Source organism: Desmodus rotundus, chromosome 13, assembly GCF_022682495.2.
Source record: "Desmodus rotundus isolate HL8 chromosome 13, HLdesRot8A.1, whole genome shotgun sequence".
In the NCBI taxonomy this organism is placed as follows: domain Eukaryota; kingdom Metazoa; phylum Chordata; class Mammalia; order Chiroptera; family Phyllostomidae; genus Desmodus; species Desmodus rotundus.
The window spans coordinates 10,628,188-10,641,022 of NC_071399.1; the positions used below are offsets into that span (position 1 = coordinate 10,628,188).

The window sequence follows — 12,835 nt, forward strand, 5'->3', positions numbered from 1 at the left end:
GAGCCTCAGTTTGTACATTTGAATAATATTAACACATACTTAAAGGCTGATAAAAACAGTAAGGGGTATAAAGTTGATAAGCCTTTCACATAAAAAGCCCCCCTACAAATCTGTTGTCACCCACTTCTCAGAACTGTATGACTACCCCCGACAAGGCCATATAAAAAAACATCTTTCAGTGGATTGTCAGAAACACAGGAGCATGACAACACAGTATTGCTTAATGTGTTTCAAAGTATCAGGGCTCTTAAGAACTCTAAAAAGTAGAATACTTAAAAATAATTTTAAAGTATCCATATTTTTTAGCGACACCTCCCTTTCACCGGAGAAAATATTCAGGGAAATTAAGTTGTTCTCTACTTGGGAGTGATACATGTTATGAAGTCTTGATACTGCTGGTAATAGCATCAGTAATAGGGTGTCTCCATTGCACAAGCAGCTGTATCTGCACATCTGAAGTCCTGATTATACCTAATTCTGTTTTCAGAAATCTCTCTCGAGTCTTGAACCTAATCCGAAGGATTCCAGACTGTATTTGCTCTCTAGCTCCCAACCTTATGCTGCTCAAGCATTTGTTGTTCTAGTTAGCATGGGGCACTTCAGTTAAGACTCAGCTCACAGGCAGCCTCTTCCACCAAACAGGTGTGGAAAGCCACGTGAATGCTAAGGCTCTGGGGGTAGGGAACCGAGTTCCAACTCACTGCAAGAAATCTTTTTATTGGATGACTCACTAAAAACTCTTTTATAAAGTCAGGCACTTGACTTTTGAGCACTTGTGGTTTTGGATTTCACACCTGGGCCGGCTGAGGGCCAGCAGTATCGTTACAATCGTTACAATCCTCAGCCTCCGGGAGGCAGATGGTAAGAGAGTCCGTATCTGCAACTCCATCTGGGCGACAGAGAGAAAATATAGGCCTGAGAGCTCCCTGGAAGACCAGATGAGAGAAATTATAAATGAGGACTCCCTTTGTCACATCATAGAACGCTACCTGCCCGTACTTGTAGTCTACGAACACTCCCACTTTGTGCATGTGCTCTCCCGAGGAGACCCTTTTCAGAGGGGGGAAGACCCAGAAGGTATACTCGGTTTCCATCATGGACGCCATGAGCAAGAATTTCTCTCCAGAGGCTTTGAGCATGATATCCAGTCCGCTGACAGTGTCTTCGTACACACCCAGCTGCCATTTTGTGGCCTTTTCCACATCCACCTCCCAGTAATGCCTCCCTGAGGTGAAGCTCTCCACACCCAACACAGAGGCACTGTAGTCGAATCTCTCTGGGTTGCCAGGCACACTCTGCTGGGCATTTCTGAGTCTGACACTTCTCAGATCCTCAGATAAGAGAAGGTAGGAATGAGCTGTTGTGGGATCCAAAGTTACAGGTCCTACAGGGAGAGAGAGACTTGGTTAACTCAGGGGTCCGTCAAAGCCAGCGCCAGAGACTGATGATTCCTAACACGCGGGGGCCTCCTAGTGAGAGGCCCAAGTCTCAGAGGCAGACGCAGGAAAGGAAATGTCAGAACGTCCCAGAAAAGGAACCTCTAAGCTTTGTTTCAAGGAAAGACCTCACAGGAGAAAACCATCGACAAGATGATGGAAGGACGGACATACAGCGTATCTATGGAGGAAGAACAAGACAAAGAGCAGTGGGCTGCAAAGAGGTATGGAAGTACCTTTCAGACCAGGAAGGAACTTGATCGGGCTGTAAAAATGTCCTGGCATCCAGTCCTAGCCAGGTATCACCTGGGACCCAACTCTGGTCCCCTAAAGATCTCCAAGCCTGGAACAGCCGGAAGCACTGAGTCTCCGAAAAAACTGTTGAGTCACGGCTCTTCCCTCTAACTGAATTGCTCTTCTCCCTGTACCTACCAGCAGCTCGTGACATGGACACCTAGAAACTACTGCCAGCAGGCCCTTGATAGTGAGCATTTCCAAAGTGAGGATATTACTTTGTAGCAGAAGCTACAAAACCTGCGAGACTCCTCCAGAAAAATCAAGCTGAGAACAAGAAAGCTTAGCGTGATCTCTTATACTTGAATGAAACTGATACTTGCCTTTATATCTGACTGTTTTTTTCTCTTCTCTCTTTCTGTTCACACTCTAAATATAGTGATTTTGCATGGCTTGGTCCTGGGTCTCGCTTTTTCACTTCTTGTCCTCCTTCCCCCATGTGACTTCATCTAGCCTTAGTGTTAAATATTTTCTATCGACTTACTCCACAAAAAAGCTGCCAAGTACCAGTTGGATATAACACAGGCCTTTCAAACACACTGCATCCACAATGGAGCTCTCAGACCTCTCCCTTCCCGCTAACAGCACACTCAGTACTTAGGTTGATCAGGCCATAAACCTGGAGTACTTCTTTATTTTTCTTTAACATTAATCCAGTATCAAGTTTTATGGCCAAAGGAACTTAAATCTCTGGACCTAAAACCGAATTCATGTCATTATGAGGGCAGTCTTAGAAGCCACAAAGCCTTGAATTTTAAGTTTCAAGTTGCCCCTGGCTCTTAGCATTTCTAGAAGACTGGCAGAAACAAATGCAAATTCTTTCTGGAAGAATGCACGCCTTTGTTCTTGGCCTCAAAAAATTTCTAAAATTAATATCTAAGGAAAAAAGGAAAGCTTACTTGTTTAAAAACATCATGAAACGCACACTCAAAAAGTAAGGGAGCACTATCGAGTAGCAGAAACAAATCTGAAGAACTCAAACACTGAAATTACCCGGCACAGGCTCTTACTATGATTGAAGGGGAAAAAGCTTAAAAAATATCTACAGGATATAGCACACTGAAAAGTAAAGCCAAGTGGACTTGACAAAGAACCACAGAGATTATCTACAAATGAAAATATAAAGTGAATTAGCTAAGGTGTCAACGGATGACTGCAAGAAAACACAGCTACAGACCAATACGCTTCGTTTACATAAACACAAAAGTCCTTTAAAAAATATTAGCACATTAAATCCAGAAATATATAAAATGGATAAAATATCACTGCCAAGAGTTTACCCTGGGAACGTAACACCCGTTCAACATATGAAAATAACGTAATTCATCATACTAATAGAGGAAGAAAAACTATGAACGTTTTTGTAGATACAGAAAATGCATCTAATATATTCACCATCCACTCACGATAAAAGGTTTTATCAAACCAGGAACAGAGGGGAAGGCCTGTGGCTTGAAGAGAGGCAACTACGAAAAGCAGACACTTAACAAACTTGAAGGTGAAAGACTTAATGCTTTCTTCTTCCCTAAGATCAAGAACAAGGCACAGGTCTCTCACCACTTCCATTCAGTATCATTTTGGAGGTCCTGGCCAGCACAGTAAGGTGAGAAAAAGAGAGAAAAAACTTACAGATTGAAAAGAAAGAAATGAAACTGTATTCACAGATTATCAGACTATCTTGGCAGACAATTCCAAAGAATGCAGTAGATCTAGTAAATGAGTTTAGTATAGTGATAAAATAAAATGTCAATATTCACAAATCAGTGCTTTTCTATATACTGGTAATAATCTAAAGCTAAATGAAATTTAAATGAGGAATTGATACTTAATACTACTAATAATAGCACTAAAAATAAAATACTTAGGGATCCATTTAATTAGATATGCACAATATTTGTTTGCTGAAGACTACAAAACACTGATAAGAGAAATCAAAGACCACCAAAATAAATGGCTATATCATCTTATCCCTAAACTAATCTATGTTACCAACGTAATACCAATGAAAACCCAGGAGTTGTTGTTTTTTTTTTTTTTTTTTTTAAAGCCAACAAGCTACTTTTAAAATTTATGTGAAAAGGATATAGAGTAGCCAAAATTATTTTGTAACAGACAAATCTGGAGAACTCACAATGCCCAGTTTGATGACTTCTTACGGAATAATGAGTCAGCCCAGTGTGGTATTAGCAAAAGGGTAAACAGACAAACACAACAGCCAATGGTTTTCTGGGTCCAAACAGACTTGCTCGTACATGCAAGTGCATTGAATGTTTGGAGAAGGGCAGTGCTTTCAGCAAGGGATGCTGGAACCACCGGGGATACATACACACCAAAAGAGGGGACTTGTACACTATCTCGAACCATGAAGAAATATTAACTCTAAGTGGATAACACACCTACACATCCAAACTAAAACTGTAAAACTTCTGCAAGAAAGATCTTTGGTGGGACAAGAAAAAATTTCTTAGGATGCAAAAAGCAGTCATAAAAGAAAAAAAATGATAAATAAAGCTTCAAAATTTAAAACCTCTCTTTGAAAGACTATTAGGGAAATGATAATATAAACCACACACTAGGAAAATCTTTGCAAAACACGTATCTGATAAAGGATTTATAATCAGAATATATAAATAAATCACAAATCTCAGTAAGACAATACACAACAATTTTTAAAACTGGTAAATGTTCACAGATATACTTCAAAAAAGAACAATAATAAAGGATGAGTAAACATACTCTTTGCTCAATATCTCAATAACATATGCTCAATATCATTAGTCATTTCAGAAATGCAAATTAAAAATCAAAGTGACATACCAGTATATGCTTATTAGGTTAGCTCTGATAAAAAACAATACCACCAAACACTGGCAAGGACGTAGAACAACTGAATCTCTTGTACATTGCTGGTGGGAATGCAAAATGGCACAGATATTCAACCAAAAGAAATGAAGTCATGGCCACGCAAAAATCTCTAAGGAATTATGTATAGCATAGGGATGGAAACAACTTAAGTGTGCGTGGAATCGCAACATAATTAAGGTCTATGCCTACAATGGATGCCCGACAACAAAAAGCAAGAAGCTCCCGAATATGCAATAAACTGGGATGTGCCTGCCACGCAGCACACTCAGTGAAAGCAGCCAGACTCAAAAGGCCACGTGCCGTACGAATCCACCGACAGGACACTCAGGCAAAGGCAGAACTCGGCGTAGGAGGTACAAATCCTTCATTGCGCATACTGCCATTTTTCCCCTAGAAGTTTAACAGTTTTAAACAGTGGGACCTGCCTGCAATTATGTTGCAAGCCTGGGAAAAAGGTGAAGGATTTGAACAGGAGAGCCTTTCAACATAAGAGCAAGCAATTACCTTGACAGCTTTCTAATGTATGTAAGCCTCTTAAACTCCCTGCTCCTTTGCATCCTTCAGCTATCTGGAATTTACTTTTATTTATGGCAAGATGTAATAACAGATGTCGACTTACTTTGAAGTACTGCCAGTATTTTCCTCATTCCTGGTATTTGGCATAGTCTCGGGTCTGTGACTTGGGCAGGCTCTAGGTTCTGAAGAAGCATCGACCCACTACTCCTGGAAAGGAGGACAGTTTCAGGCAGGTGGCAGGCCCCGGGCCCTCTGCCCAGAGGACGATCTCTGTACATGAACTTCCCGTCCTTCCCCAACACCTCTGCCCACGTCTGCTCACACGTCAGTCTCTGACCCTGGCCCAAACATCTCCAAAGGGAAAACTTACCGTTCGAAGCAATCTCGGGCATCCTGCAGGGAGTGAAGGAGACAAGGTTATTGTATCTGAACCAAGCCTTTGGTGAGGAGTTATGCCCATGGAAGTATCTTCTAACATGAAACTCGATTTCTGTATAATTTATTCAGTTTCACCATGCTCATTCTCAGATAGCAAACTAACACTGAATAGGAAAAATCAGACAAGTTGCTTGAAGTCATCATTATATTCCCAAGAGAAATATTTTCTATACCTCACCTTAGCCATCTTATTCAGAGCACTCATCATTCCAGTTCAGCCTATTTGCTTTCTACGCCTGGAGCGGTGAGGGTTGAGCACGTGAAGGGGCCTGCAAAGCTGGCGAGGGGGTTAGAGCCAGCTCGGGAACTGCGCGACATCCGCTCACACCTACCTTTGCTTTGGAACTAGCCTTGGCTCTAGAATGGAACCTAAGGGTTTATGTGTCCGGGCTTCTCGAATAAGAGCACTGCATTACAAATATGGGCCTGGCAGAGAGATACAAATAGTCTTCAAAAGATAATTTACGTGTTAAAAAAAGGTAATGCGAGCTACTACACAAAATTAAAAATATACAATACTATACAAATAAATATCTCAAGGTTACTGCTGATTAAAATGTGTTTTGTTTTTGCCAGAGGCAGTCTGAATGCTAATGCGCATATGCTTATATGTTTATACATATTCTCTAAAGCCAAACAAAACACGGTTCTGCATCTTTTTTTTTCTTCTTCACTTAACCAGGTATCTTGAGGATAATCTTTTAGTGCCCACGAAGCTTCTCATTCTTTTTTTATGGTGAAGAACATTCTATTGTATAGATAAATCCTAATTTGACTGACCAATCATTTACATATTCAAGGACATCTCGATTCAATGATTTTAAAGGGAGTAGCCTGATGATTTTACCATGATTCACAATGAGTTTGGTGACTGGAAAATAGCCACATAGCCTCCACGAATGGTCGAGAATCACTGGATATTGTGCTCTGGAGATGACCCCGAATGAGTACAGTCCGCTTCTCATTTCTCAGACACTGTGATGAAGGTTCTTTCTAGACTCTTACCTTGAGCAGTGCTGTGGGAGTTTCCCCGCACTTCCTCTCCAGCCCGGTGATAACCAGCTGGAGGCTGCAGATCTGCTCGTAGAGCCTGATTTCACTCTCCTGCAGTTTCTTCATGTTCTCTTTGCCCAGACCACTCAGTCTCTGCAGAAGCATCTCTTCATTACTATTTACCAACCAGCCATTTCTCTGCTCCGCTAATTCAACCATCTCTTTAAAAACCCGCTTTATTGCCTGCCGCCCCCCCCTCCCCCGGGATATACGTGACTGGATAAGGCCAGGACATCCCTCAGTGTCAAGCAAGACACCTCAGACACTTGATTCTGTGACACACTGTATTTATGTTGATATGAATGGTGTGCATGTAGTCTGCTCATTCAGATAACAACCTGGAACTAAAATACATCATTGTTTACTGGGCAGTTTTGTTCAAAAAATTTCCAATCTCCTTCATCAAATTAAAATTAAGATTTGAATCAAAAATTAAATATCAATAAGAATAATGAATCAAGCCACTGACATCACTTTCCTTTCCATCCTTGCAAAGATGCTCCATACAGGCACAAAGCGCATGTCCATGTTATTTAACTGATTTTACAGACAGGGGCAGAGAGAGAAACATCAATTTGTTGTTCCACTGATGCATGCATTGGTTGGTTCTTTTATGTGCTGGGACCAGGGATTAAACCTACGACCTTGGTGTGCTGGGATGATGCTCTAACCAACTAAGCTACCCATCCAGGACTCATTTTTTTTCCTTTAAAGAACACAAATAATTGAATGTTATACTGTATCACTGATTGACAACTAGCTTTTTCCTTATGTTCTTGAGGAACATTCCTTATCCACATACAGAGCCTGTTATCTTTCCTCAAAGCTACAGAGCATTCCATTTTGTGTACATCAATCTATTTCATAAATCCAAGATTGATGTAGGTTGTACCTAATCTCTTGTTATCAATAAATGTTATAGTAGTAATAATACCTAATACTTATCTGGTACACAAAATGTACAAACACTATTTCATTTTATTTTATTGAGTGATTTTTAGAGAGACAGGAAGGGAGAGGGAGAGCAGGGGAGAAAGAAAATTGATTTGTTCTTCTATTTATGCATTAATAGATTATTTAAAATTTATTGATTGATTGAGAGAGAGGGGGAAGAGGAGGGAGAGGGAAAGAGAAGGAGAAAAGAAGGGACAGATGGAGATGGGGGGAGAGAGAGGGAAGGGGGAGGAGGGGGGAGGGGGGGCACTGATTTTGTTGTTCCACTTACTGATGCATTCATTGGTTGATTCTTGTATGTGCCCTGACTGGGGATCAAACCTGCAACTTTGGCATATAGGGGGTGATACTCTAACCAAATGAGCTATCTGGCCAAGACTACAAACACTATTTTAAAATCTCACTTAGGTTCTCTCCCTATTTTCTTCCCTCTTAGGTGTGCATCTCCTACACCCTAAGGGTCTCTACGGGACTTGCAACCAGGGAGCAATGGGCAGTGGCAGCTCATTCTAGTCTTACCCCTGAACCTGTCTCCAAGCCCCCTTTTCTCTAACTTTCCAGTGAGGCAAAGCAGCCCACCCCATCTCCTGTTGCTGCTTCTGTCCTAACCCCTTCCTTGTTCCACTGTTCCCAGCTTTATCAACATACTGTCAAAATCACCTGCACCTGTATCGTGAAATCTTTCTCGCACGAAGTCAAGGACCCACACACTACTCGCCAGCCCAAGGCCAATCTACTCTTGCCCAGTTCCAGTCCAGTAACAAGGACAGTAGTGACTCTTGGGTTGGGGGAATGTTAGTAACTACTAGGTCAGCACTCCAAGAGGGCTTCTGGGGGCTGGCGAATTTCTGATTCTTGATCTGAGTGCTGGGCTATCATTGGGGTGTGGTTCAGCTTGAGAAAACTCACACTTATAATTTGTGCTCTATGTTTTTCCTCAATTAAAATAAAAAGCCTATGTAGATCGTCACTCTCAGTCCTCACATCCATATTATGAACCAGGAGCCATTATTATCCCCACTTTACAGCTAAGAAAACCAAGCCCAAAGCTACAGAGAGGCCAGAAAAGGAGCAGACCCCAGATGGGGACCTCAAAGACCTGACTTCGAAGACTACATCTAAACCAGACTGAAATAATTTTCACAGTATTCCCTTACTCATGTGTCTTTTCATATGCATGTAAGTGTCTTTGCAATAAATTCTCAGAAATAAAATTGCTGGGTGAATATATACATTCTTTTCATAAATACGCTGATGTCACTGGATGTCTTATTCTGGAATTGACGTGCTCGCCTCTGCTTTCAGTCAATTCCCAAACATTGTAAGGATGACATTTTCAACATCTCACCTGTAATGTTTCCTGGAACTTGTCCTCTAGCTCTGCGACAAATACCACCTGCTCAGTCAGAGTAGCTTTTCTCAAGTTCAGGTTGAACGTTGGCCCTTGCAGGTTCATGTCACTCTCTTCAGTCATCAACCGGAATATCATCTTATATTCAGACTCAATCACTTCTTGAAAGTCCTGCTCCTCTTCCTTCAGCACAGACACAGACAGGACAGACTTCAGGTTAAACACCACACATTGACCAGGAACTCTTCCATCTGGACTTCAATATAAAGATAAGGAAATACAGAGTCCAGGGGGAAGAACCAAAAGGACAAAAGAAATTGCAGAGTGAAGATCAACCAAGATATCAACACAAACCTATCACATGAAATGCAGATGAAGGAATGTTAATTGACTTAGAGGAATGTACAACTGCAGTTCACTAAAGAGAAGGAAACCAGAAAAACTGGAAGGAATCACCAACAACATTTGCTGATGCTTTGAATAACGAGCATGAGAAAAAGAGAAATTAATGAGCTATTCCAAGATTCTTATTTTTTTAAATCCTCAGCTGAGAGCATTTATTTATTTCATTGATTTTTTTAGAGAGGAAGGGAGAGAGAAAAAAACATCAATGTGAGAGAGAAACATCAATTGGTTGCCTCCCAGACACTCCTGGACTGGGGATCAAACCCACAACGTAGGTATGTGCCCTGACCTGGAATCAAACACGTAACCTTTAGGTTCTGGGATGATGCTCCAACCAAGTGAGCCAAACTGGCCAGGGTCATTGCAAGAGTTTTAGACTTAAGCAACTGGAAGAACATAATTGCGAAAACACAGAAGGGGAAACTATGGAAGGGACAGATTCCAGAGGTGGGGAATGAGGAGGTCAGTTTTGCATATGCTGATTTTCATTAATCAATTCACCATCCAAGGAGAGAAGCCAAATAGAAAGCCTATTATCTGGAAGGCAGGGCTGGAGATTTTACATTGGGAGTATTTAGCTTAGTAAGTATTTAATCTCATTACACTGGAGGGACTCAGATTTATCAAGAACCTGAGCACTGAGTTGCTCTAGGACTACCCCTCCAGGTCACCATCACGGGGCCCTGATTTCTACAACAGCCCCCTCTTACAGATCCACTCCTACTCTCACCCTACCGGTCTACCCTCACTTCAGCAGCTAGAACGTTTCTGTGATAATAGAAGTTAGGTCATGCTTTTCCTCTGTTCAAAACTTTCCAATGGTTTCCTTTTTTCACTTAAAAGTCAACTGCCCTACCTAGAGTGTGCAAGGACCTACGTCCAAGATTTCTGTATCCAGCAAAGCTATCATTTAGAATGGAAGGGAGGATAAAGTGCTTCTCAGATAAGGTCAAGTTGAAGAGGCTCATCATCACCAAGCCCTTATTATATGAAATGTTAAAGGGAGTTACCTAAGAAAAAGATCAAAAATAGGAACAGTAAAAATGACAGCAAACTCACAGTTATTAACGACCACACATAAAACAAAAACGAGAGCAAACTAGGCAAACAACTAGAACATGAGGGTTGTCAATAAGGGAGTGGGAGGGGGAGAGGGGGGTAAAGGTACAGAGAATAAGTAGCATAGATGATAGGTGGAAAATAGACAGGGGGAGGGTAAAAATAGTGTAGGAAATGTAGAAGCCAAAGAACTTATAAGTATGACCCATGGACATGAACTATGGGGGGGGAATGTGGGAGGGAGGGGGGTGGGCAGGATGGAGTGGAGTGGGGGGGGAAATGGGACAACTGTAATAGCATAATCAATAAATATATTAAAAAAAAATGAAAGAAAAAAAAAAAAAAAAAAAAAAAGTCAACTGCCCTAGATGATCTGGCCTCTTTACCTACTGATCTCATTATCTTCTACTTCCACTTCCTTCTTACAATCTGGAGTAAACACCAAACTCGGACACTGTCCTACTTCTCCTTTCCTCTGTCTAGAACATTCTTCCCAAGACCACATGGCTCAATTCCTTGAGTCTTCCCAAATGCCAATTTCAGAATGACTAGGCACTGACTACTTTATGTAAACCTGAACCCCATCACTTCTGCTTTTCAAAATAAAATTTTTATAGCACTTAACATGAAACATACAATGCTTAGGACAGTAAACACAATACAATATACACATGATGTATTGTAGAATTGTACACCTTAAATTTACATAATTGTATGAACCAATGTCATCCCAGTAAATTCAATAAATAGAAACATACACTTTTTACTTGTTTTATTTTGTTTACCTACAGTAAAATAGCAGTTGTACAAGGGCAGAATTATTTGTTTTTTCATGGTTAAATCCCCAGCACCTAGCACATTTTCTGGGAAACTATGGGAACACAGTAATTGTTGAATGCACGGTGCTTGGGCTGAAAAAAATTGGAGATCAGTTAAAAAATTCTTGTACATCCAGGAATTCTCCTCTTATCTTCTACTGGATGTTTTTTCTTTAAAAATTGAAAGAGGGAAACCCAAAATCTGGGGTACCTGGCACCAAATAAGTTGAATATGAAAAGAAGGCTTGAAATCAGAAGTGAAACGTGCAGAGAAAATGGCAAGCGCTCAGTTTGTACGGTAATTCTCAAATTACCCTTTAAAATGGTCTCGGGGTTTATATGGCTACCAGAAATACACAACATGTTCATTCTCCTACAGCACTATTATAAACTGTTACCAACTTTTTTTGATCTTTGCCAAGAAGGGTAGCAAATGCTCTCTCACTAACATTTAATTCAATTGATTTGTGTTTTCCTTACCATGAGCAAAGTTCAGAATCTTCTTGTACGTTCAAAAGATATTTGCATTTTCTTTTCTCTGAACTCTCATTTCTTTCATTTTAAGTGCTCTTTATCTGCTAAGAAATTAGCACTTTTCCTACCTATGAATTTCAAATATTTTCTCCTGCTTCGTCATCTGTCTCTTGACTTTGTTTATATTATTTTCTATCCAACATTATAGGTATTTCCCTCCTAAGAATCAAGAGAGGCACTGACCTGAATAGTCACCATTTTTTCCTGTTCCTCAGCCAATAGGGTTTTAGTAACTTCAAGTTTCTCCTTCAACGTGTTCAACAGCTCCCGGAATAACTTCTGCAAAGAAAGAGATCACGGAATTCCAGGTAAAGCAACGGCTTTAGAACAGTTAGATCGCCAACCTAAGACAACTTGAAAGGCCAAGAGCCTGTTTTCTTAGCCTTGACCCTGAGGGTCTAAACGTGGCATTTCCCTAATATTTTTTTTGATTAAACTTGAACCAGAGGAAAGGTCTTAGAGGATCATATTGATTGTCTGTCCCTCAAATAAGTAAGTTAATAGATAAGAGGAGGCAGCCATAGTGCCGGAGTGCTCCGGAATTTGGAGAAAGCTTACCCTGTAATTCTCAGCAGCCTCTTTTATTCCACACACCATGTGAGTCTCATGATCCTCGGACAACAAACATTTGCTACACAGCATGCCTTGGTCATCCTCACAGAACAGAAGTGTCGGTTCCAGGTGTTTCAGGCAGTAGTCGTCATCTGGGATGTTTTGCTGTAACTCGGGGCTCAGCAATTTAAACATCCCGGCACCGATTCCCAGGTGAAGGCCGGGCTGGTTCTGGTTCCGAAGTGGAATACGTCCCTGCACGGAACAGAAGGAGAGTGGCGGAGGTCTAGCGCAGACACGCGGCTCAAGCTCACCAGCCACGGTAATACACCAGAGCAGGTCTCGTGGGCTCCCGTGATCCAGCACTTCCTCTTCCGCACCCCTCGCTTCCGGAAGCAGTCATCAGCAGTTACATCACCATTCTACATTAAACAGCTCGCTCGAGTGATCTGAGAATTTTGAGCCCTTGACAAATTTGTAAAAATTTACAAATAAAAACATAGCACATTATTTCCCTGTAAGGCTTTGGGGAAAAAAGAGAATAAATCGGAGCTCAACGC

At 41.1% G+C, this 12,835-nt stretch overlaps 1 protein-coding gene across 1 annotated transcript; it reads right to left on the reverse strand.

Annotated features, from left to right (window-relative positions):
* Window positions 1-788: 788 nt before the first annotated feature.
* Window positions 789-12,470, reverse strand: TRIML2 (tripartite motif family like 2). The gene is made up of 7 exons (XM_024562637.2): window positions 12,282-12,470; window positions 11,907-12,002; window positions 8,905-9,090; window positions 6,555-6,695; window positions 5,482-5,504; window positions 5,215-5,315; window positions 789-1,384 (listed from the first exon to the last, which is right to left on the reverse strand). Exons 1-7 carry the CDS (start codon window positions 12,468-12,470, stop codon window positions 789-791), a joined length of 1,332 nt encoding a protein of 443 aa, XP_024418405.2.
* Window positions 12,471-12,835: the final 365 nt, after the last annotated feature.

Coding starts and splice junctions, on each gene's coding strand:
- TRIML2 (XM_024562637.2), bottom strand. CDS start 12,470: ATGTTTAAATTGCTGAGCCCCGAGTTACAGCAAAACATCCCAGATGAC. Junction 12,003..12,281: donor AGGCTGCTGAGAATTACAGG/GTAAGCTTTCTC, acceptor CTTTCTTTGCAG/AAGTTATTCCGGGAGCTGTT. Junction 5,316..5,481: donor GCCCGAGATTGCTTCGAACG/GTAAGTTTTCCC, acceptor CCTTTCCAGGAG/TAGTGGGTCGATGCTTCTTC.